Source organism: Spea bombifrons, chromosome 7, assembly GCF_027358695.1.
Source record: "Spea bombifrons isolate aSpeBom1 chromosome 7, aSpeBom1.2.pri, whole genome shotgun sequence".
NCBI lineage: Eukaryota > Metazoa > Chordata > Amphibia > Anura > Pelobatidae > Spea > Spea bombifrons.
In genome coordinates this window covers 46,166,341-46,191,345 of record NC_071093.1, presented here as the reverse complement: position 1 = coordinate 46,191,345, position 25,005 = coordinate 46,166,341, and the positions used below count along the sequence as shown (strand labels likewise).

At 50.3% G+C, this 25,005-nt stretch overlaps 2 protein-coding genes across 3 annotated transcripts; one reads left to right on the top strand and one right to left on the bottom strand.

The window, feature by feature from the left end:
* Positions 1-1,593: 1,593 nt before the first annotated feature.
* LOC128502286 (uncharacterized) lies at positions 1,594-4,680 on the top strand. The gene is made up of 8 exons (XM_053472047.1): positions 1,594-1,788; positions 1,909-1,968; positions 2,145-2,202; positions 2,999-3,188; positions 3,663-3,709; positions 3,837-3,885; positions 4,010-4,076; positions 4,467-4,680. Exons 1-8 carry the CDS (start codon positions 1,657-1,659, stop codon positions 4,617-4,619), a joined length of 756 nt encoding a protein of 251 aa, XP_053328022.1. The 5' UTR covers positions 1,594-1,656; the 3' UTR covers positions 4,620-4,680.
* Positions 4,681-5,204: 524 nt separating this feature from the next.
* On the bottom strand, positions 5,205-19,232 carry SEZ6L2 (seizure related 6 homolog like 2). Of its 2 annotated transcripts, XM_053470512.1 has the most exons (18): positions 19,163-19,232; positions 17,950-18,099; positions 14,481-14,732; positions 12,470-12,603; positions 12,191-12,383; positions 11,776-11,961; positions 11,183-11,351; positions 10,917-11,080; positions 9,917-10,111; positions 8,777-8,915; positions 8,328-8,524; positions 8,051-8,245; positions 7,775-7,966; positions 6,774-6,965; positions 6,489-6,527; positions 6,102-6,219; positions 5,705-5,807; positions 5,205-5,436 (listed from the first exon to the last, which is right to left on the bottom strand). In XM_053470512.1, the coding sequence occupies exons 1-18, from the start codon at positions 19,218-19,220 to the stop codon at positions 5,407-5,409; spliced, it is 2,706 nt and encodes a 901-aa protein (XP_053326487.1). In that variant the 5' UTR covers positions 19,221-19,232; the 3' UTR covers positions 5,205-5,406. The 2 variants fall into 2 exon arrangements, 1 of the variants encoding a protein (XP_053326487.1); XR_008355023.1 differs by lacking the exons at positions 5,205-5,436; positions 5,705-5,807 and having other exon boundaries at positions 6,100-6,219; positions 6,362-6,527.
* Between the last annotated feature and the right edge of the window lie 5,773 nt (positions 19,233-25,005).

Genomic DNA, 25,005 nt, shown 5'->3' with positions numbered 1-25,005 from the left:
CTCTCTCGCGTGCGACGCTCTGCCTCCTTCTCCTGCGGCGGCCGCCTCTTTATGCTCTGCAGAGGGGACGGAGCTGCTGTCAGCGCTGGGGGGGTGTGAGGGGGTGTGAGGGGGGGCGTGAGGGGGGTGTGACAGACGATGCCCCCCCCTCGCCGATATTCATATTCATGGCAGGAGCTGTAAGCAGCTTCCGTTAACCCCGCCGTGGCCAGGCTGCAGGAATGAGCTGTGCTATGCTCAGACTGTGGACCCAGCGTCGGGGCAGACGGTTACTCTGGGAACTGTTATATGATATAATAACCCCGCAGAGCATCGCACCATTAACACATTATTTCCCCAAATATTGTATAAAAAGGAATGCCCTGAGCCAGAGAGCTGACAATCTATTGGAACTTTGCATGATAATTCCATATATTAAACATATTTACCCCGGCAGGGAGTCGTTGCCTCTCCTGGGGATCTGGGGTATTTTGATGAAGCAGTCGCCTGGATTGATGTCACTGGTGGGATAGTATGCTAAGAGCTATGACATCATCAGTGTAAAAATCCAGTCAGCAGGGACTTTGAATTATGTCATCAGCTTTATTTATATAATAATATACAATATGGGGCATATAATAATACACTGGGGTATATAATAACACATTGGGGTATATAATAACACACTGGGGTATATAATAACACACTGGGGTATATAAGGTACACACTTTGCATTATGGGGTATATAATAACACACCGGGGTATATATAAGGTACACATTTTGCATTATGGGGTATATAATAACACACCGGGGTATATAATAACACACTGGGGTAAATAAGGTACACACTTTGCATTATGGGGTATATAATAACACACTGGGGTAAATAAGGTACACACTTTGCATTATGGGGTATATAATAACACGCCGGGGTATATAATAACACACTGGGGTATATAATAACACACTGGGGTAAATAAGGTACACACTTTGCATTATGGGGTATATAATAACACACTGGGGTAAATAAGGTACACACTTTGCATTATGGGGTATATAATAACACGCCGGGGTATATAATAACACACTGGGGTATATAATAACACACTGGGGTAAATAAGGTACACACTTTGCATTATGGGGTATATAATAACACACTGGGGTAAATAAGGTACACACTTTGCATTATGGGGTATATAATAACACACTGGGGTAAATAAGGTACACACTTTGCATTATGGGGTATATAGGACTCGGGGACGTTTATTTTGTCTCATTACACATTTGCCCCGTACTGAATGGTCAGTCTGCTAATAAAGGGGTTAAATAAGCTAATTATGCGGCTTTCAGTGATTGGCTGCTGTTAATTAGCTAATGTTATAAAACCTCACAGACCCCCCTCCCCCTCCCTTTCCAGAGAGTAGACAGCACTTGGCTCTGTTCCTGGGGTAAGGGGGCAGTTTGTGGGGTAACTGGGTCTGGGATTTGACCTCCTGGGGTGTAATTAGTGATTTGGGGTCAATTAATAGAATTTTCACTGGTTTTTAATGGTTTCAGTCTGCAGGGTTCTCCTGTTTGACCCTAAAACCAGTTTTTTGCCCCTAGCGCGAGGCTCGTATTAACCCCCGGCTGCGATGCTCTGCTGTCTCCGCAGGGGCCGGTGACGCTCTGCAGACATGGCCAAACGGCGGCGCGAGAAGGAGGCTCCTCCCGCCGAGCTGGACTTAACCCCTTTCTCCCTGCATCTCCTGAAGAGGGCCCAGCTCCAGCAGCACTGCAAGAGGCTGGGACTAGGTGGTAGAGGAAAGGTGCGGGGGGGGGGCAAATCCTGGGTTATTTCCCTTTATTTAACCCTTTCAGCATGCGCGTGGCTCGCGGCTAATGCTCTGTTCTCTCTATCAATATTTTTGGCCCCTGTTCCTGCGCAGAACACGGATCTCATCCAGAGGCTGCGGGATCACATCAAACAGACGCTACCTGCTGATCCGGTGAGTCGGGCTCTGTACCAACTTCCCCGGATAACAGGAACCCCCCCCAAACACAGGGGAGAACATTGGCTTCCCGTCCCCCCCCTGCTGTGTCTGAACCCCGTCCCACCCCACAAGCCCCACGTTGGGGTACGAGAGGCTTTTCTGGTCTCAGGTGTTTTGATGTTTTTTGATAGGCGTCTCCGGTCGCTCCGTCCCCCGAAGAGCCGGACGAATCTGCGAAGGAGCCGGCAGGTAAACGCTTCCGGATAGATCCGTGCCCCCCGCCCCCGTCCTATCTGCCCCGCTGATCTAACTGCTGGCCGCCCCGGACCGGGGTTAACATATTACTCGTTTTTTGAGGGGTGCGTATCCGTCTCACAGCAGGGGGTCAGTTCGGGTAAAACCCCCCACAGGAGGCAGCACTTTACGTATACTGAGCAGTAACACCTGCCAAGTGTCACGAAGCCCCAGACCGGGGGGAGCTGCAGGGTATTTTTGTAGCCCCCTCCCCTCCAGCATTTAAAAAGTTAATGGGGTCTGCAGCTTGGAGTGCAGCCAATCGGGTTGCAGCGTTCACACCCCATCTTTGCGAGCGTCCTGTGTACCCCCCTCCTCTTGGTGACGTTACGATGGGAGAGCGCACGAGAGTTGCCATGGTAACAGAGCGTGATGTCGTCGGTGATGCTGTGTGTGCGGTGAGCTATTTTTAGGGACCAGCAAAAGCGAGAGATCAGCTCTGTAATCAATATGGCCGAACGCAGCCGCTTCTGCTATAAAGGGAGCAGGACCCCTGTGCGTGCGCGCCTGCGCCCCTCGTCACTCTCTAAAGCTCTGAATCATAAGCCCACAGGGTGAAGTGTTAGATTTCCGGTGGGCCGGTGTGAGTCCGTGCGGGGGTGGGGCCCCACCGATTTGCCCTGATTGGGGTAAGAGCCACTGGCTGCCCATCATTTGCTGCTGTGAGGCGGGCTGCGCAGGTACTCAGGGGTCCCGCCAGGTAACTGCCCACCGAACACGTTCCGCTTTCACGTTTTTTTGTCGTTTGCAGAGCGTCCCGGCTGGTGCGTCGTCCACGGCCTGCGGCTGACTACGGCTCGATGGGTTCAGCTGACTCTTCGCTGCGGCCGCGTCTGCGTCCCCCACGGGGGCTCCTATGTGCCCCTCCACCTGATCCCCTCATCCTCGCCCACCCCACCGGACCTCCAGGACAACCTGATCTGCGGGGAGTGCGAGGAGAGGTCAGACGCCCCCTGAATCCTTCAGTTTTCCGGTGGCCCCGTTGGCCCCCGGCTCTTTACTGTCTGAGCCCTCGTTAGCTGAGCTAATCAAGGAGTCACAGAGAGTCACAGAGTCACACAGACCCCTGTATATTCTGCTTTTACCCCCTTGTGGAGGCATCCGGTGTATCTGATAGACCCCCCCTGGGCGGTGGATTCCGTACCTTTACTGCCCTCGCCGCACAGAGCCCCTTTTGCTGTGGATGAAAGAAGAGGACGACCTCTCGTCAGTTAATGAACGGGTCACTGGGGGGTATTTATATCGGCCCCGCACATATTCATACTGTGTTATAATACCCCCAGAGTTCCTCGGATCTCGGCTGTTCTCACGACCTGTGTAACGGAACGCGGTTCTAGATTAGTAAACCAGGCGTAACTCTGGGGGATCTTATTACCCCCCCCGGGGTATATTAACGATCGTGTTTCCTCTTTCAGGAATCAGAAGAAGGAACTGCGTTGCCAGCAAAAGTCCAACTCTCAAGGTACAAAAATATTACCTGGTCTCCGGGGGCAAAATAACCCACCTACCCCGGGGGGGGGGGGGCAAAATAACCCGCCTACCCCGGGGGGGGCAAAAACAGAGACTGAGACGTTTTGGATCTTTTTCAGATAAGAATAACCCCCATAATGGGCAAGTGGGGAATTCTGACATGAAGAGGTGAGTGCATGCGCGTGACTGCCCGTCGCACCTGGTCTCCCCTTCGAGGGCCCGCGGGGGCCGGGGGTTGTTGCCCCACTGGGGTCCCCGCGTTGCGATGGCTAAAGACGTTGTGTTTTCGCAGTACGTCCCGATCCCGCAATAAATCCGGCCGCTTCCAGCCTCAGGAGGATCCGGAATACGCTCGCAGGGTAAGAGGGGACTGCAAAGGGTTAAATCTGGCTTGTGATTGGATTAGAATTAACCCCGGACTCAGACATTATTCCTGCCCCTGTCATCCCCCCAAGTGTTTTTTGCCCTGTAATATAAGCTGAAAATATTTGGGTTCAGTAGGGGCAGAATTGGGTGGCTGTAAGATTATACGTTTATAACGCGCATGAATGTGAGGCTCCGCATTTGGTTTGTTTTTCCCTCGTCCTCCGAACCGGGGTGACCTCTGCGCATGGAGGGACTGAAGGGGGGGGTGGATCCAGACCCGGATCAGGGCTGCTTTGTATAATTGCGCTGGGGGTGGGATTGGTTTTCGTCTGGGGTCTCGCGGTGTCGGGGGGGCCGCTCAGCTCTCCGCTCTCCCTCCGCAGGTGGACGAGCTCCTCGGTAAACTGGCCACCGGGCAGGTCGACTCGGAGAAGGTCCTGCAGCCGGTCTGCCCCGCCGTCATCCACTCCCCCTTCGGGAAGCAGGAGGTCAGCCCTCTGTCCATCAGCCGCGTCCCGGGGCCGCCCCTGCACTAGGGGGCGCTGTGCTGTTAACAGTTTATATAAGAGAGGCAAATAAATGATTTGTTTTTATGTCTTTTGGGGTTGTTTTTTTTGTAATGGGGGGGTGCGACTCCCAGCCTGATGGAGGATAGTGTCTCTAGTGTTTAGAGCGGGGAGAGCTGTATATTTACACAAAAATAAAGACTTTATACAAATCTCACTCTTTATTGCCTGAAAATAAAGCCAGTTTGGAAGTGTTGCCGGGATAGACGCAGACAGAGAGGGGGATGAAACGCGTCGGGTGTCGGGTGACGGCCGTCTTGTCTCCTGATGCGGATAAGGTGATGAAGACACAAAGTGATGGCGGACGCAGCTGGGGGATTGCTGACAGGGCAGGGAAAGGGTTAAAAAAAACACAAACCAATGAGGTGCTGGATGGGATGGGAGAGGGAGTGATTCTGCCAAGGCTTCTGGGGAGGAGAGGGTTAATGGCGCAGCGCTCTGCCGGTCACGGACTCTGGGGGGGGTCACATGGAGGAATGCTCTGCACACCACTGGACGGGGAAAGAAATGGCGGGAAAGAAGCGATACTCTGCAAGGCGTTGGCACGTGGGGGGGGTGAAACTTTGGCACAAATGACGCTTACAAAGGTGAAAGGTCACCGGCTGCGGCCTGAGAAGGTCACACGATGAAGGGGGCGCGGGGTGGTGCGGCGGTGACTTTGAAATAAAGACCCTCGAACTGTGAATAATCTGATATGCCTTATTTGCCCCACAACCCCCCCCCACACCCACCCAATACCCACAAACTGCCCCCCGCTTCAGATCGACACCTCGTACTCCCGCGTGTCCTGCAAGACAGAAAAAGGGCCGTTAGTGAGCGCGGGTCGCGGGCGGCCGTCGCCCTCTCCGGATAGGCAGTTCGGAGGGGGGCCCCTAAAGCAAGCATTGTAACCCAACCTCTGCGGCGGTCTCCCCTTGGGCAAGGCCAGGGTTATCTTTCTAGGGTAGAACCCAGCGGAGCCCCGGCCCCTGCCTTAATTAACCCCCTGGAACCCAGCAGATTTACAGCGAGAAAAGAATCAAATGCCCCAATCTAGTTGCCCCAGTGGCACTTACCCCAGCCTCGTATAAGGGGTTGTTGAAGTCGGACTCCACGGTGATCGGGCTGTATGAATGGGAAGCCGGGAATGAAAATCCAAAGAGGGACTTCCCCTGAAACCTGAGGAACCAATCAGCAAAGAGAGCACGGTTACCGGGAGCAACACCCCCAAAAAAGCATCTTCTACCCCAATATCAGGAAGAACCTGCCCTGCACTGTAAACAAGTTCGCTGAAACCTGTAAGGACTGCCCTGGGGTAACAGAATCCAGCTGCAGGGGGCGCAATCACGAGGCAGCCAATCCAAACGCAGGGAATCGTAACGGATGGGAGCCCGGAACCTGCCTTTTCCCACCCCGGGAATTACCCCTTTTCAGTAAATGCCACGTCTGCGCGCCTCCCGGGAGACAACTCACTTTGTGTAATAGATGTAAATCCCACCAATCAGAAGGATGACCAGGATGATTGGCAGGAAGATGGCCAGCGCAATGTTCCCGCCCTCCATCTGGTGGGAAGGATCTGTTGTCTGGGTAACTGTAACAGAAAGGAAAGCAGATAAGAGGGAGAGCCAATCAAAAGCCTCTTGACATTTTCAGGTATCCAATGGGATGGCATGGAATTGTAACAGCAGACAGGAAGTGATTGTGTTTATGGCACACATGACATCACAGCTCACAGGAAGTGGTGTTTGTACAACAGTAAATGATGAAATGTTTTCACTCCAGTGTGATGATGCGGTAATGGAGATATCTTCTCGGTGATAATGATGTCACCACAGATAATCCGTCGTTACGTATTCAGACCTTCCAACTTTCTGTCGTCAAGAAGCTCCTCGTAGGCAACTGGAAGCAGAAAACAGACAGGATTATCGTTCTGCGGGTGCACCATTTAATGGCTTCCCCCAGAGAAAGGGATTGATTGCTCGGGCCTTGCGTGGAGGCACCGGTTCGAGAAACGCCAACAAGGGGGCTCCAGGGGGCCCAATCCCAGGGGCAGGAACCCACCAGGCCAGGCCTGTGAACCTCCATGACGCACAAGCCCAGGCCGGGGAGGCTGCAGGAGGCACGAGCCCAGGGGCAGGCACTCACCCTTGCAGAGGGGCGGCTGGCTGGTCCACTGGGACGGATGCCCGGGGACACAGGTGATGGTGACCTCGCCTATCAGCTCGAAGCCCTCGTAGCAGAAGAAGCGCAGCGCCTCGCCCGCCTGGTAGTGGTGCTTGTACAGGGTCTGGTAGCCGTTCTCAGGGACCCCGGGGTTCAGACACGGCTCATACTTCACTGAAAAAAAGGGGCACGATTAATCGGGGCAACAGTGACACCCGGTGGCTGCCCCGTGCAATAACGTCTCATTACACGGCATTCATAGAGTCACTCGCGGAGAAAGGAAAAAACTCCCCAAACCAGCTACATTTTACAATAAACATTTTTTGACAGCACTTAGAACGTATGGATCCGTACGGTGCGGGCGGGCGGCTCCGCTGCGCTGGGATCTCCGTCAGCCTCCAGAACGCGGGACTCGGGTCGGATCCCCCCGGGGAGAGCGGAGAGGTAAGTGTAGCGACAGCTGGAGCCCCGGCCCTCGCCGCCGGCCCCCGCATACGCAGCACACTGAGGGCCGCGTCACCGCACGTCGCCCCCCTCCGGTCACGGTGAGTATTACCGGTTAGGCTCCGTTATTTGTATTATCTTTTATTTATCCGACGATCTCTTTTTCTTTATAGAAGCCGTATTTACGGGGGGGGGGGTTGATATGTTGTATCCGTCGCGGTATATTCAGTAACGGTGGGGGAGGGGAAGCAGGGTCGGGGTTTCCAGTAAAATGTATCAGGTTCTGTGATCGGGGAACGCATCTTTCCTATAAGGGGTCTTCCCCGAACTGCACCAAACAACCGGGTATAGGGGGGTAAACTGGGAGTTTCACATTTATTGCCCTATACCCAACACGGCGGCCCCCTATAGATCCCTGATACCCCACAGCGGCCCCCTATAGATCCCTGATACCCCACAGCAGGTAATCTCACCGCGGCGCCCTCACTGCGGGGCTGTTTCGGGGGCCGCGGGAAGCGCATGTTGGAGCTGATACTCACAGACGCACTTTGGGATGCGGTCGCTCCATTTGGGGGTCCCGGTGTCCCTGTTGTAGCAGGTCAGGGTCTTACTCCCTTCCAGAGTGTACCCCTCGTTACACGAATACTGGACCCGCGAGCCAATGGGGAAGCGCGCATCCGATGTCTGGCGGCCGCCGTTCGCAATCTCCCCGGGGTCTGCGCAGTTCAGGACTGGGGGCAAAAAAAAGCAGGGAGTTTAGGGAATTATGGGTAATTATACGAAATAACTTCCCAGGGTGAGGAGGCGTGGCTCACTTTTCTCGCAGGTGGGCGGGGCATTGCTCCAAGACAGATCCCACTGGCAGGTGAGGATATCGGATCCAGTGATGTCATAGCCAGGCTCACACTGATAGGTCACGACGGTGCCGCGGATCAGGTCGGGGTGCGAGGACGTCTTCCAGCCGTAGGGCACCTCGGGGAGCGCGGGGCAAGTGTCGTTCCGTGGGACCTCTAGCAACACAAGAGACGGGTTATTGCGTGGGAGAGCGCTAGAGCGCCTGGAAGGCTAACGTGGGCTCCGAGGGGCCGGTACCTTTGAAGTGGATGATGAAGCCTTGGCTCAGGCTGAATACGGGGTCGTTGGGGTCAGACTGGAACTGAAGCGTCACGTCGTTGGCCGAGGAGAAGAGGTTGAACCTCTGGTGGACCCCCATGTACTGGCCGAGAACCCGCGCCGTCAGGTCGTCTCCGTCGTACACGGTCAGCGCGTCGCTGCGTCGTATGTTCAGACTGCGGGGCAAAACATGTGAAGAGTGACTTCTACCCCTCCGGACGGGGCAATTACACCTGTGCGCATCTAACTAAAAGAGGCCATATCTACCCCGACCAGAGGGAAATACGACACCATCTGCCCACAACTTGCCCCAGAACCGGCCCCAGTATTTAACGTGGCGGACGGGTACGCGGTGTGAACATGCGCACCCCTGTCCGCGGGGGCCGGATCGCTGCCATACAGTAAGTGATAAGCGAATGGATTCTTACATCTCTATCTCTAGGAGAACCCGGCGATCCTCCTGGACGTGGATGCCCCACACGCAGTCCTGGCCCTTGCCGTAGTTCTGCGGCCAATCAGGAGACAGGATCACCCCGGCGGGCTCCGAGATCTCACCCCCGCACAGCGCTGTCGGAGAGACGGAGGGGAGAGGAACGGGTTAATAATATTGAATTATATCATTATATTGGTTTCTATAGCACCATCATATTCAGTAGCGCCGTACAAAGTAAATCCTACCCAGGCCGTTCCCAAACACTTTGATTTCATCGCTAAATATTTAGATTTACTTTCTAATATTTAGCATTTATTATTGTTAGTTTCTTCTATTTAACATTTTTTTGTTTTCATTGTATTTTCCTTAAATAACATTTTTTTGGGGGGGGGGAAACTAATTTGTGGAAATAATTTAAATATATATATATGAAAAAAAAAATCTTAAAAATGTCACAAAGAGTATTTTTGTTAGAATTTCCAATGCAGCCAAACTGTGTATTTTCAGCTGGGCCGCAGGCAGTTAACCGGGGGAGCCGTATCAGTTACCATGGCAACTGGCGCACGCAGCGCTCCGCATTCAGAGTTACTGCCCCGTAATTAAGTTGCGAAACGCGTGGGGCGCGCATTACAGGAAAAGGACAACAGGTCGGAGGGGAGGAAAAAATAACTTTGGAACGTTTTAATATAATTACCGCCAAACGCGAGAAAAGCGGAGGGGTTGGTTGGGTTTTTTTTACCTGCCAACCCCCCCCCCCCCCGGGGTCCTTTTCTGGATTATATTTCTATTTTATGTATAAATTAATTTATTTAATGCCAATATTTCCACTAGTTACAAGCTGATAATATATTCTGGATTAACCCCCCCCTTTACGTGTGTACCATGGGAGCAGCCATCTTAACTTCCTGTTCTTGGGACCTGCAGGATTATTCCTCCCCATTAAGTTATCTCTCCCCTGTTGCTGATTGTTGTTGATTCTTGGTGCAGATCTCAGCTTCCTGGCGGTAAAATAGCCCTTCTAGTAAATCTTCTACCCCGTTGGGATGATTTGCCCCGCAGTTGGGAAGATTTGCCCCGCAGTTGGGAAGATTTGCCCCGCAGGTGCCTCTGCCATCCCCGACAGGGAGTCTCGTACCTTTACACACCGGCTCGCTCTCGTTCCAGTGGGGGTCGGCGGGGTCCACGCACTCGATCACCGAGGGGCCCTGCTCCAGCATGTACCCCGCGTTACAGGAGAACGAGACCAGCGCCCCAGGGCCAAAGAGAGGGTCCGTGGTGCTGAAATTCCCGTGCGCCAGGAACGGCTCATAGCAGCGGGATTCAGAGAACACTGCAAGAGAGACAGACAGAGATCCTACACCCAGAGCGCGAGACAGACAGAGATCCAACACCCAGACTGCGAGACAGACAGAGATCCAACACCCAGAGTGCGAGACAGACAGAGATCCAACACCCAGAGCGCGAGACAGACAGAGATCCAACACCCAGAGCGCGAGACAGACAGAGATCCAACACCCAGAGCGCGAGACAGACAGAGATCCAACACCCAGAGCGCGAGACAGACAGAGATCCAACACCCAGAGCGCGAGACAGACAGAGATCCAACACCCAGAGCGCGAGACAGACAGAGATCCAACACCCAGAGTGCGAGACAGACAGAGATCCAACACCCAGAGCGCGAGACAGACAGAGATCCAACACCCAGAGCGCGAGACAGACAGAGATCCAACACCCAGAGCGCGAGACAGACAGAGATCCAACACCCAGTGTGAGAGACAGACAGAGATCTAACACCCAGTGTGAGAGACAGACAGAGATCTAACACCCAGTGTGAGAGACAGACAGACAGACAGACAGAACTCTAATGAACAGTGTGCGAGACAGACAGAACTCCGATACCAAGTGTGAGAGACAGATTGAGAGAGCTCCAATAACCTGGGTAAGAGACAGACAACAACCTCACGGGGAACACTGAGACGGCTCTACCCTAACAAAATCAGGAGGAAGCACGAGACAGACGGATAACGCCACAAGCCCGCAGAGAGAATGCCGAGACAGACATAATAATACGAGCTTGGAGAGCGAGAGAGAGAGAAGACACTCCTGGAGTGAGACAGACATCTCCGGTTAATCACCTTCGTAGCGCAGACTGAGCAGTAAAGGGACCGTCGGGTTCTCTGAGATGAGCTCTATATAAAGAGACTGCGCATCGCTCAGGAGACCTCTCTCTGGGGCATCATCTATATCCGAATCGTAGGCCAGAGGGGAGAGAGGGGAGCTCCCCGAGCGCACGACCAACCTGTGGAGAGAGAGAGAGAGAGAGAGAGAGGGGGGAGGAGAGGGCTGAAGATGGAGAGATGAGAGGCGATCGCGGGGCCGACGCGAGGATGGGGTCGCTCACCTGTCGTTGTCCTCATCTAGTGACACTCTCTCAAAGTGCAGGTGGAGCCGCTGTCCCTCCGAGGCCTCAATCAGCCAATGGCAGCTGAGATTGTTACCATGGATACCTGAAACATCAGGTGCCACGATACGTCCCACCGTGGCGTTTCGGATGATTCCTCCGCAGGACGCTGAGAGAACGACACAAAGAGACGTCATTCCAGATCAACCCCAAACCCCCTGGATGACTGAGCAGAACTGCGGGTTACTCTACCCACCGGGACACAAAGGGTTAAAGGGAACCATCGCCAAAGTGTTCATTTTTGGAAGATATCTTCAACGTACACTTTCTTTCTTTTTCATTTTTTTTTCTGTTTGCTGTGTGCAGCCATTTTGAATCTATAGGCCCCGCCCCCTTCTGCTCCCCTCCAGGAAATCTGCTGTGTGGGATCCAGAACCAACCTGCCTGCTCTAAAAGTGTCTTCATGAGGTGTGGGGAGCGGTGGGGCAGTATGCTTCTATCCCGTAATACCAAATACCCCCCAAAACCAAAATACCCCCAATATATATATATAAACACCCCCCCACCCCCCCCCGTAGAGATGGCCACCGCACCTGCGCACACCGGCGGGTTTCCGCTCCACTGCGGCCGGGTGATGTTCAGGCACACCAGGGAGTCCTGTCCTCTGAGGGTGAAGCCGGGGGCACAGCGGAAATTGGCGGCCCCCCCGGGGTGCAGATCCGTGACCGTTACCTCCCCGTTCTCAGGCCGGGGGGGAAAGACGCAGCTCAGGACGAACGCTGCAGGACGGAGAGCCGGCGCTTAGCAACAGTGTACTCGGTGTATGTAATAAAGCAGGGGTTCTCAAACTGCGGCCCTCCAGCTGCTGCAGGACTACATCTCCCATACTCCTCAGCCAGCCCCTTAGCTGAAGGAGCATTATGGGAGATGTAGTCCTGCAGCAGCTGGAGGGCCGCAGTTTGAGAACCCCTGTAATAAAGGGTGCAGGATGATATGTGGGGCAGTTACCTTGGTAACGCAGTTTAAAGGAGCCAGGGTTGGTGGTGCGGTAGGTCTGGAAACGTACTGCAATGTGATTGGTGGGGCTGCGGATCACCTGACCCTCGGCCATCAGTGTTTCATTTGCAAGCAGGAAGCGCCGGTCCTCCTCGAGCCCCTCCACGCTCAGAGCTTCCTCCTTGGACAGGTTCAGCTTCTCCACCTAATGACACAGGCACAGTGATTGGTCCACGAGGAGCGTAGCTCCGCCCATACTGCATGTGCAGCCATTAATAGCGCCTCTCTCACCTGTATCTCCACTCCATACCCAAGATACACGGACACGCTATACGTACAGTCCAGGCCGCCAAAAAAGGAGCCGCCGGCGTATTCCGGGGTCTCCAGGATCCCCTCCGACTCCGAAATATTATTATTACAGAACACTGCATAGAGAACACAGAGCTGTCAGTATACGGGGACAGATCCCCGCTGTCAGTGTACGGGGACAGATCCCGCTGTCAGTATACGGGTACAGATCCCGCTGTCAGTATACGGGTACAGATCCCGCTGTCAGTGTACGGGGACAGATCCCGCTGTCAGTATACGGGTACAGATCCTCGCTGTCAGTATACGGGTACAGATCCCGCTGTCAGTATACAGGGACAGATCCCGCTGTCAGTATACGGGTACAGATCCCGCTGTCAGTATACGGGTACAGATCCCGCTGTCAGTATACGGGTACAGATCCCCGCTGTCAGTATACGGGTACAGATCCCCGCTGTCAGTATACGGGGACAGATCCCGCTGTCAGTATACAGGTACAGATCCCGCTGTCAGTGTACGGGGACAGATCCCGCTGTCAGTGTACGGGGACAGATCCCGCTGTCAGTGTACGGGGACAGATCCCGCTGTCAGTATACGGGTACAGATCCCGCTGTCAGTATACGGGTACAGATCCCGCTGTCAGTATACGGGTACAGATCCCGCTGTCAGTATACCGGTACAGATCCCGCTGTCAGTGTACGGGGACAGATCCCGCTGTCAGTATACGGGTACAGATCCCCGCTGTCAGTATACGGGTACAGATCCCCGCTGTCAGTATACGGGGACAGATCCCGCTGTCAGTGTACGGGGACAGATCCCGCTGTCAGTGTACGGGGACAGATCCCGCTGTCAGTGTACGGGGACAGATCCCGCTGTCAGTATACGGGTACAGATCCCGCTGTCAGTATACGGGTACAGATCCCGCTGTCAGTATACGGGTACAGATCCCGCTGTCAGTATACGGGTACAGATCCCGCTGTCAGTATACGGGTACAGATCCTCGCTGTCAGTATACGGGTACAGATCCCGCTGTCAGTATACGGGTACAGATCCCCGCTGTCAGTGTACGGGTACAGATCCCGCTGTCAGTATACGGGTACAGATCCCCGCTGTCAGTTTACCGGTACAGATCCCCGCTGTTAGTATACGGGTACAGATCCCCGCTGTCAGTATACGGGGACAGATCCCGCTGTCAGTGTACGGGTACAGATCCCGCTGTCAGTATACAGGTACAGATCCCGCTGTCAGTATACGGGTACAGATCCCTGCTGTCAGTGTACAGGTACCCGCTGTCAGTATACGGGTACAGATCCCGCTGTCAGTATACGGGTACAGATCCCGCTGTCAGTATACGGGTACAGATCCCGCTGTCAGTTTACCGGTACAGATCCTCGCTGTCAGTATACGGGTACAGATCCCCGCTGTCAGTGTACGGGTACAGATCCCCGCTGTCAGTGTACGGGTACAGATCCCTGCTGTCAGTGTACAGGTACCCGCTGTCAGTATACGGGTACAGATCCCGCTGTCAGTATACGGGTACAGATCCCGCTGTCAGTATACGGGTACAGATCCCGCTGTCAGTTTACCGGTACAGATCCTCGCTGTCAGTGTACGGGTACAGATCCCCGCTGTTAGTATACGGGTACAGATCCCCGCTGTCAGTATACGGGTACAGATCCCGCTGTCAGTATACTGGTACAGATCCCCGCTGTCAGTGTACGGGTACAGATCCCCGCTGTTAGTATACGGGTACAGATCCCCGCTGTCAGTGTACGGGTACAGATCCCGCTGTCAGTATACGGGTACAGATCCCTGCTGTCAGTGTACAGGTACCCGCTGTCAGTATACGGGTACAGATCCCGCTGTCAGTATACGGGTACAGATCCCCGCTGTCAGTTTACGGGTACAGATACCCGCTGTCAGTATACGGGTACAGATCCCGCTGTCAGTATACTGGTACAGATCCCCGCTGTCAGTGTACGGGTACAGTCATTACCTGGGCTGTGTACTGTCGTTACAGTTGTGGTTGTAATCAGCGTGGTTGTGGTCTCTTCCTCTCCCTCGGGGGAGGGTCCAGGACCCCCGGTGGGGGCTGGAGATGGTGGGGTAAGGGTGCTGAGAGGGGGAGGCAGGGAGAAGGCTCCACCAACTGCTGTGGTGAGGACCCCCGAGGCCTCGCTGACTCCAACGGTCGCCACGTCCTCAGACAGCGAGATTGGGGCAGCCCGCGTTGGCACAGAGGTTGTACCTGCGAGAGAGAGAGAGAGAGAGAGAGAGAGAGAGAGAGAGAGAGATGATAGACAGACAGACAGTAATCTGAGATAGCTTGCCACAGGCCACCAGTGCTCAAGCAGCTACATCCTCTGCTCTGCTTCTACCTCCTACAAGAAGCCGCTGGTGGGCGGAGCTAACTCCCACCATAGAGAAGCTAAAGCTGCATAGGTGGTCAAAGCTCCATCTGTGATTGGCTGAGCCCCATGTCTGTTTTCCAATCGAAAGACTTTATAATTTAACACAGCCTGTGATTGGATAAAAATGGTTGGCCCTCTTGGCGGAGGAGGCGTGAAGGCGGCGTGGAGGAGGTCAATGGTGGCAAACGTGTGCCATTACTCCAAAATAATGTACATCTGGGCCAAAAATAGGTCACTAAGAGTCCATTGGGCTACCTGGCGACCCATTATTGGAAGCCAAGAACATGCTTTTAGACGTGATATAAGAAAGTTTTACTAAGTGGGACAGTTTCCCAGCAGAGGTGGTAGAGGGTAATACAGCAAGGTGATTAAACATGCGCGGGATAGACATACGGCTCCTGAATCTAAGACGAGACCAGCGACTGATTAAGGTTTGAGTCGTTACAGACTAGACGGGCCGGTTGGGGCTGATTTGGGCCGCCGACATCATGGCTGCTGTAAAATATCGCTTCCCCCGACCCGATGAGACAAAAAGCAATGAGGGCTCCGCCGAGTACTTTGGAGACAGCAGCGAGGCTCTAGATCACCTGTTCTGGATCCATTACTATGAGAGAGCAGCTCCGCTCTGCCAAGCCTGGGGTGATTGGGAGTAGTCAGGCTCAGCGTCTGGAGGGGACACACAGGCTAGAGACAATCTGTTCTGGATCGGGTTCTACAGAGGAGGAAGGTTCTGGATTTATGTCTGCTGGGAGGTTCTGGAGACCCCAAACTCTCTTTACCTCGGCCTGGATGCTGGGGACTCGCAGGAAGTTCACCAAACCACTAGATTGTTTCCTGTTGGTCTCACAATATCGGTGACGAAATATATCGGCAAAATAACGAAATAATAAAAAACGGCCGGAAACAATCGTCCGCGGGGGCCGGGCTGAGTATCTGCGCGTCGGTGCACAGTGCGCGGGCAGCATCTCGGCCGGGAAAAGAAGGAACCCAGCGCAGTCACGTGACTGCACATCACGTGACTCTGCCCCGGGCCTTCTTCCACTGGGGGCGTGACCAGAGAAGTTGGAGAGGAAGCAGCGGGGCCCCTGCAGTAGTCTGCGAGTGAGAGGTCTGCAGTTCAGGTATGGGGGTGGGGAGGGTGAATGAGTATGTGTAAATGAGTATATGAGTGTGAGTGTGAGTGTGAGTGTAGGGGTGACATGGTATAGGGACCCTGTAATCACACTTCTAATATGCCCAGGATCTAGCATGTGCTGGCTGCCTGGACACGATAGGAGTGTGATTGCTGTTAGACATTATATATATAATATTGTTATTGATTTTTTTTTTGGTGTGTTTACCATTTTTATTAAAAGTAAGAAACACCAAAATGGGACAAAAATGCAATAACAATAGTTAGTATAGCGCTAGAACCCCCCCCCAGCATAGTAGAGTACCTGAACCATCATTCTAGTATAGTAAAGTACTAGAACCACCCCCTGGTATAGTAGAGTATTATAACTACCCCCTGGTATAGTAGAGTATTATAACTACCCCCTGGTATAGTAGAGTATTATAACTACCCCCCTGGTATAGTAGAGTATTATAACTACCCCCCTGGTATAGTAGAGTATTATAACTACCCCCCTGGTATAGTAGAGTATTATAACTACCCCCCTGGTATAGCAGAGTATTATAACTACCCCCCTGGTATAGTAGAGTATTATAACTACCCCCCTGGTATAGTAGAGTATTATAACAACCCCCCATGGTATAGTAGAGTATTATAACCACCCTCCTGGTATAGTAGAGTATTATAACTACCCCCCTGGTATAGTAGAGTATTATAACTACCCCCTGGTATAGTAGAGTATTATAACTACCCCCCTGGTATAGTAGAGTATTATAACTACCCCCCTGGTATAGTAGAGTATTATAACTACCCCCTGGTATAGTAGAGTATTATAACTACCCCCCTGGTATAGTAGAGTATTATAACTACCCCCCTGGTATAGTAGAGTATTATAACTACCCCCTGGTATAGTAGAGTATTATAACTACCCCCCTGGTATAGTAGAGTATTATAACTACCCCCCTGGTATAGTAGAGTATTATAACAACCCCCCATGGTATAGTAGAGTATTATAACTACCCCCCCTGGTATAGTAGAGTATTATAACTACCCCCCCTGGTATAGTAGAGTATTATAACTACCCCCCTGGTATAGTAGAGTATTATAACTACCCCCTGGTATAGTAGAGTATTATAACTACCCCCCTGGTATAGTAGAGTATTATAACTACCCCCCTGGTATAGTAGAGTATTATAACAACCCCCCATGGTATAGTAGAGTATTATAACTACCCCCCCTGGTATAGTAGAGTATTATAACTACCCCCCTGGTATAGTAGAGTATTATAACTACCCCCCTGGTATAGTAGAGTATTATAACAACCCCCCATGGTATAGTAGAGTATTATAACTACCCCCCCTGGTATAGTAGAGTATTATAACTACCCCCCTGGTATATTAGAGTATTATAACTACCCCCCCTGGTATAGTAGAGTATTATAACTACCCCCCTGGTATAGAAGAGTATTATAACTACCCCCCTGGTATAGTAGAGTATTATAACTACCCCCCCTGGTATAGTAGAGTATTATAACTACCCCCCTGGTATAGTAGAGTATTATAACTACCCCCCTGGTATAGTAGAGTATTATAACTACCCCCCAAGGTATAGTAGAGTATTATAACTACCCCCCTGGTATAGTAGAGTATTATAACTACCCCCCAAGGTATAGTAGAGTATTATAACTACCCCCCCTGGTATAGTAGAGTATTATAACTACCCCCCTGGTATAGCAGGGTACTAGAACCACCCCCCGGTGTAGTGGAGAGCTGGAACCTTTTCTTTCTAGGAGGGGATATTTCTGTAAATGTCTTACTGAGTTCGGGGGATCAGAGGCGCCCGGAGGGTGATGGGGGGGGTTGGGGTATTTGCTGCTTGTGGCACCCCAGCCGTGACCCGCGACATGCGCAGATCCACACGATCCGGGGGCAAGCGTCACCCACCTGTGAAGAAGACATCCTGCTGCAGAAAGTCTTTTTTCAGGACAGCTTGATGTACGAGTTGCTCCAGAGAGACAGGGTCCGGACGCCCATGAGAGGCGGTGTGCGGAACGTCAGGGGTCTCTGTGCCTTCTCCATCCACCAGGGGCAGACCTGGCGGGGGGCAGAAAATAAGACAGGGGTATTAGTTCCCACAACCTCGGCCCTCAGGCCAGCCTTCACGGAGGAGGAATTAGAGGCTCCAAGTACCGATGTCGGGGATCCTTTTTATTTGACGAGGGGACCTCTGAGGTTTGTTGATTGTCCGTTTTAGGCCAGTGTTACAGACGTGGCCCGATCATCCGACCTGCCGTGGGTACCGCCAGCCCGAGTGCCCCGAATGCCTTCCCTCACCCCTCTCCTGTGTCTGGGGGGCAGGGGCGAGTGTGTGGGCCGGCGGCGGGGGAGGAATGGAACCAAGAATGGGGGGGGGCAAAATAGAAGGGAATAAAGCCCTGAGCGGGAGGTGAGAAAACGGAGTCGGGGAGCGGGAGAGGTCCGTGTGGAGTAAGCATGGAGCTGGGGGGGGATCTGCATTATCACATGTGACAGCGACACGGCCCACCTGTCTGATACCCCTGCCACGGACATACTCAGGCCTGGGGGGCAAGTGTGATTAACCCTATCACTGCCACAGGCCCACAAAACATCCCCACCGCCCAGCGACCCCCCGCTATATATTCACTCACACACACATACATGTATCCCGGGCTCACACGCAGATCGCTAAATAATGCTTCCTGTTTACACACCAGGCACCCGCTGGCAGCCACACGCGTGTACATGTCATTATCCGCAAACAAAGGCAGCAGCAGACCCTCGCTCGCACACGCCGCAGGTCGCATCCTCGTGCATTTATACATACGCATCGAGGTGTACATACTCCACGCATGTGCATCCGCAACCACGGGGGGGGGGCTGCATAGCTTCATAAATGCACATAAACACGTATGTCATGGGGAATGCATGTATGTAGGGAGATCTGACTATACACGTACGTCCTCTGCGCTGGAGAATACCCTCCCCAGCTTCATGCGCCATAAAATATCCCCCGTCCCACATGCAGTCATGCTATACATCACAGTTATGACATGTATGCGCCGTGCAGCTCTGCGTGTTTATCTGTGTGCGGGATCATGTAGCACTGCAGCAGGACGCCGCGCATGCCGTTCCTCACCTCGCACGGGAGCCAGGATGGCCAGCAGCATCCAGCAGACAGGGGCGAGAGGCGGCATGCTGCGCTCCGGGTCCCCGCTGTCGCTGCCGTGTATCCGGGCGCAGGGGACGGGCTGTCGCTGCCGTGTATCCGGGCGCAGGGGACGGGCTGTCGCTGCCGTGTATCCGGGCGCAGGGGACGGGCTGTCGCTGCCGTGTATCCGGGCGCAGGGGACGGGCTGTCGCTGCCGTGTATCCGGGCGCAGGGGACGGGCTGTCGCTGCCGTGTATCCGGGCGCAGGGGACGGGCTGTCGCTGCCGTGTATCCGGGCGCAGGGGACGGGCTGTCGCTGCCGTGTATCCGGGCGCAGGGGACGGGCTGTCGCTGCCGTGTATCCGGGCGCAGGGGATGCGGTCTCCGGGCGGCTGTCTCGCTCAGGAGACTGCGATGGTCGCTCACGCACACCTCCTTGTGTCTCGCAGAAAAAGGTGCAGCTTCTCTCCCACCTAGAAGACGAGTCCCCCTCCTCTTCCTCCTCCGGGGTGTGTTTGTGGGGGGTGGGGGGTAAACGCCGTCGGTACGGACCCCGGTCGGGGGCGATGTCGGTGCTGGTGGGTACGAGACACGCTGTGACAGCAGAAGGTGATCATTCACCGGCAACTGACTCAATGGCCGTTCTAGGAGGGGAGAGGATGGGGGGGAGGGAGAGGAGGAGAGACGGCTGGTGGATGTGACACCAGATGGGACTCAGACAAATTGTGGTCCCCTGTGGGGATGGGAGCAGGGGGTGCCAGCCCCGCCGGGGGGTAGTAATATGTAATTAACGGGGGTAATAACCCGTTTCCCTGACGCCTATTACTTACAACAATAGCACCAAAGAGGCTTGTATTTTACACCCTGCTCCTGATCACTGCTGCCAGTTACCTGATCACGCCTCTCCCTCTTACCACCGAAGAGGTCGGAAATGCCTAAACCGGGGGGCCGGGGCCACTATGTGGTGGGCGAGGTGTCACGCAGCGCTTCTTACAGCACAGGGCAGGAGAGCATTAACCCTCACAGGGCTCCGGCCACCTGCCTGGCATGTGAAGGGTAAAAGCAGGTGTGCGGTGAGGGGAGTCCCAGCGGGGCAGGTAGATGACCCGAGGGCATTACAGGTTACGTGTAGGATGGCGGAGTGGCACTGTGAGGGTCTGTGCGTTTCAGCACCGGCCGCGGTGGGACAGCTCCCGGGGGGGGGTTATGGCAGCCCCGGCCGGGGGTTCGCACCGTCAGCCCCTCTCTGTTTTTAAAGAGGTACACACGGTATGTGACGCCCTCCCCGGCTGTCTCTGCCGTCTCGTTTTGCTGTCTCTACCCAGTTTCTTCCACCTCTCGGGTTCTTCTCCCTCCTTTCTCTCCGCTGTGTCCCTCCCCCCTCTCTCTGCTCTCCCCCCCCCTCTCCCTGCTCTCTCTGCATTGCAGGCTCTGCGGGGCGCTGGGAGTAGCGCTCCCTCCATCCATATCAGCGTTTATGAGAGATACGGGGAGAGGGGCCGGGGAGCCTGCGAGGGAGAGACAGCGATACCGGGGCCAGCGGGCCGGCACAGGGGCCACGCAACACGGAGCCTCATACAGACACACAACACGGCGTGTACCAAGCACACACACATGCACAACACGGAGTGTACCACGCACACACACATGCACAACACGGAGTGTACCAAGAACGCACACACACAACACAGTATATATATATATCACACACACAGTATATACAGTATATATATATATATATCACACACACAGTATATACAGTATATATATATCACACACAGTATATACAGTATATATATATCACACACACAGTATATACAGTATATATATATATCACACACAGTATATACAGTATATATATATCACACACAGTATATACAGTATATATATATATATATCACACACAGTATATACAGTATATATATATATATATCACACACAGTATATACAGTATATATATATATCACACACAGTATATACAGTATATAAATATATATCACACACAGTATATACAGTATATATATATCACACACAGTATATACAGTATATATATATATATATCACACACAGTATATACAGTATATATATATATATCACACACAGTATATACAGTATATATATATATCACACACAGTATATACAGTATATAAATATATATCACACACAGTATATACAGTATATATATATATATCACACACAGTATATACAGTATATATATATATCACACACAGTATATACAGTATATATATATATATCACACACAGTATATACAGTATATATATATATCACACACACAGTATATACAGTATATATATATCACACACAGTATATACAGTATATATATATATCACACACAGTATATACAGTATATATATTTATATATCACACAGTATATACAGTATATATATATCACACACAGTATATACAGTATATAAATATATATCACACACAGTATATACAGTATATATATATATCACACACAGTATATACAGTATATATATATCACACACAGTATATACAGTATATATATATATCACACACAGTAGATACAGTATATAAATATATATCACACACAGTATATACAGTATATATATATCACACACAGTATATACAGTATATAAATATATATCACACACAGTATATACAGTATATATATATATATCACACACAGTATATATATATATATATATATCACACACACAGTATATACAGTATATATATATATCACACACACAGTATATACAGTATATATATATATATCACACACACAGTATATACAGTATATATATATCACACACAGTATATACAGTATATATATATATCACACACACAGTATATACAGTATATATATATCACACACAGTATATACAGTATATATATATATCACACACACAGTATATACAGTATATAAATATATCACACACACAGTATATACAGTATATATATATATATCACACACACAGTATATACAGTATATATATATCACACACACAGTATATACAGTATATATATATATATCACACACACAGTATATACAGTATATATATATCACACACAGTATATACAGTATATATATATATCACACACACAGTATATACAGTATATATATATCACACACAGTATATACAGTATATATATATATCACACACACAGTATATACAGTATATATATATCACACACAGTATATACAGTATATATATATATCACACACACAGTATATACAGTATATATATATATCACACACACAGTATATACAGTATATATATATATCACACACACAGTATATACAGTATATATATATATATCACACACACAGTATATACAGTATATATATATATCACACACAGTATATACAGTATATATATATATATCACACACACAGTATATACAGTATATATATATATCACACACACAGTATATACAGTATATATATATATCACACACACAGTATATACAGTATATATATATATCACACACAGTATATACAGTATATATATATATCACACACACAGTATATACAGTATATATATATATCACACACACAGTATATACAGTATATATATATATCACACACACAGTATATACAGTATATATATATCACACACAGTATATACAGTATATATATATATCACACACACAGTATATACAGTATATATATATATCACACACACAGTATATACAGTATATATATATATCACACACACAGTATATACAGTATATATATATCACACACAGTATATACAGTATATATATATATCACACACACAGTATATACCGTATATATATATATCACACACACAGTATATACAGTATATATATATATCACACACACAGTATATACAGTATATATATATATCACACACACAGTATATACAGTATATATATATATCACACACAGTGTCACACCAACTTGTGTAGTGCATACATGGACTTGCTACCTGGTAGAGATGGTATGGCCAATCTCAGTATTAGAGGGGTTAATTTGATTGTACAGGCATGTGGTGCCAAAAGGTCTTGTGAGATAAATTTGTCCTTTTGAAGCTCGGACTCCAACCGGGGCCTTCTACGGGGTGTTAGGTCCTGCAGTGGAGCTGCCGTTTTGTCTAGGTTCAAATGTAGACGACCATATGCCTGTATCCCCTCATAGATACTGGATTCTTTGATATGCTAAGTGACCACTAGCAGTCAGGAAAACCATTTCATATCCAGGTCATATCAAACACATATCAATAATAACTTATATATTCATTATCATACCTCCTTGTGTGCATACCTAGAACGGGGAAAGCGCACCCTACAAAAAGAGTACAAACATGGCAGCGCCACTTAACCAGTTTGGAAGGAATTGTGAAGTCTATGATGTTCAGTCATAAGTAGCAAGCGTGACATATCTACGGACTTCACAATTTACAATAAATTCATAAATGCATGAATTATGGCTGTGGCGAGCACAGGAGGGACAATAAAATGAAAATTAGTTATTTTGACGGATATGTTTCCACCACACAAGGGGGAGGTCACTTATGGTACACCTTCCCTCCGCTTATACCACCTCTGGGCCGGCTTGGAAACTCGAGATGAACTGGGAAAGTGTATAAAATTAACGAGCGAAGATGGGTCATTGTGCTTACTAGGGGCCAAGATCTAATTTTGAGTAAGTCGCCATCTTTCCTTGCCGGAGCCCTACGGACAGAAAAACTGTTACTTGACCATCTAAGTGAGTAGTTAGGTTTTCTGTAATTTTCTCCTTTTTATTTAATCTGTTGGTGTTAGTAATCTGTTTATCATCTTTTTGTGTATGCACTGTGATTTTTTTATTCATAATAAATATTCCTTTATTAAGTTCTGCCTTTGTCTGGTAAAGACTCACGTTACCTGAAGAGACCGTTTTATTGGTAATTTTAAATCACATAATTATTGTGTTAAAATATTCTGTGTGGGTTTTTATAGTCTGATTCATTTGGGGTACCAAGGCACCCCATTTCTAAATTGCCTTGGTGGTGGCAGCGTTATTTTGATATTTGTTATATCATTATAGTTAAGTGCGGGTGGTAGTAAGGGTGGATATTTCTATTTTTATCGCTATTTTCGGTCTAGTGCAGACAGATAGTGAATTTTAACCCTTTTACCACCAGAACCAAGTCACGCGCACGCTTGGAGTAGAGTGCGTTCGTGACAAATTGGTGGCATAGCGGTGGGATAGTTAAAAAGATTTTCCATCTTTTTCGGTACCAGATTTCAGTGTTGCTGGATTTGCTAATCCAGACACTAAAAAGAAATTGTTTCTCAATTTCCAAAGGCTGAACTCAGTGCATACTTAGTATATTTACACCTCAACAGTCCCCCCCCCTCTTTGTTTTCTTTTCTTTTGCTATCATTTGTTTGGGCCGGTGTGATAAATGGAATACCAAACACAGTCCAAGAGTACTCTGGAGCAACGTTGCCGTGAACAATGTATTCCCATCCGGGGAAAATCAAAGGACGAACTTATTCAAGCGCTTGTGGACTATGATATGCAACAAGCAGCGCAAAGTGATGCTGCAAACACTTCTGAGGGAGGCATGGTCACACGGGAGATACCTGCAGCTGATGTCGGTGATGTGCCAAGATCTGGAGATCCCTTGGACTCTTATCTACAAACTGCTTTCAAATACGTGGACCCAGCAGATGCAAACCTCAGACTGCAGCTTATCCTTAAATATCAGGAAGCTGCAGAGCGCCAGGCTGAGAGAGAGACTGCAGAGCGCCTGGCCGAGAGAGAGAGGGAAGCTGCAGAGCGCCAGGCGGCAAGAGAGCATGAACTAAAACTGGCAGAGTTGGAGAGGTTAAGT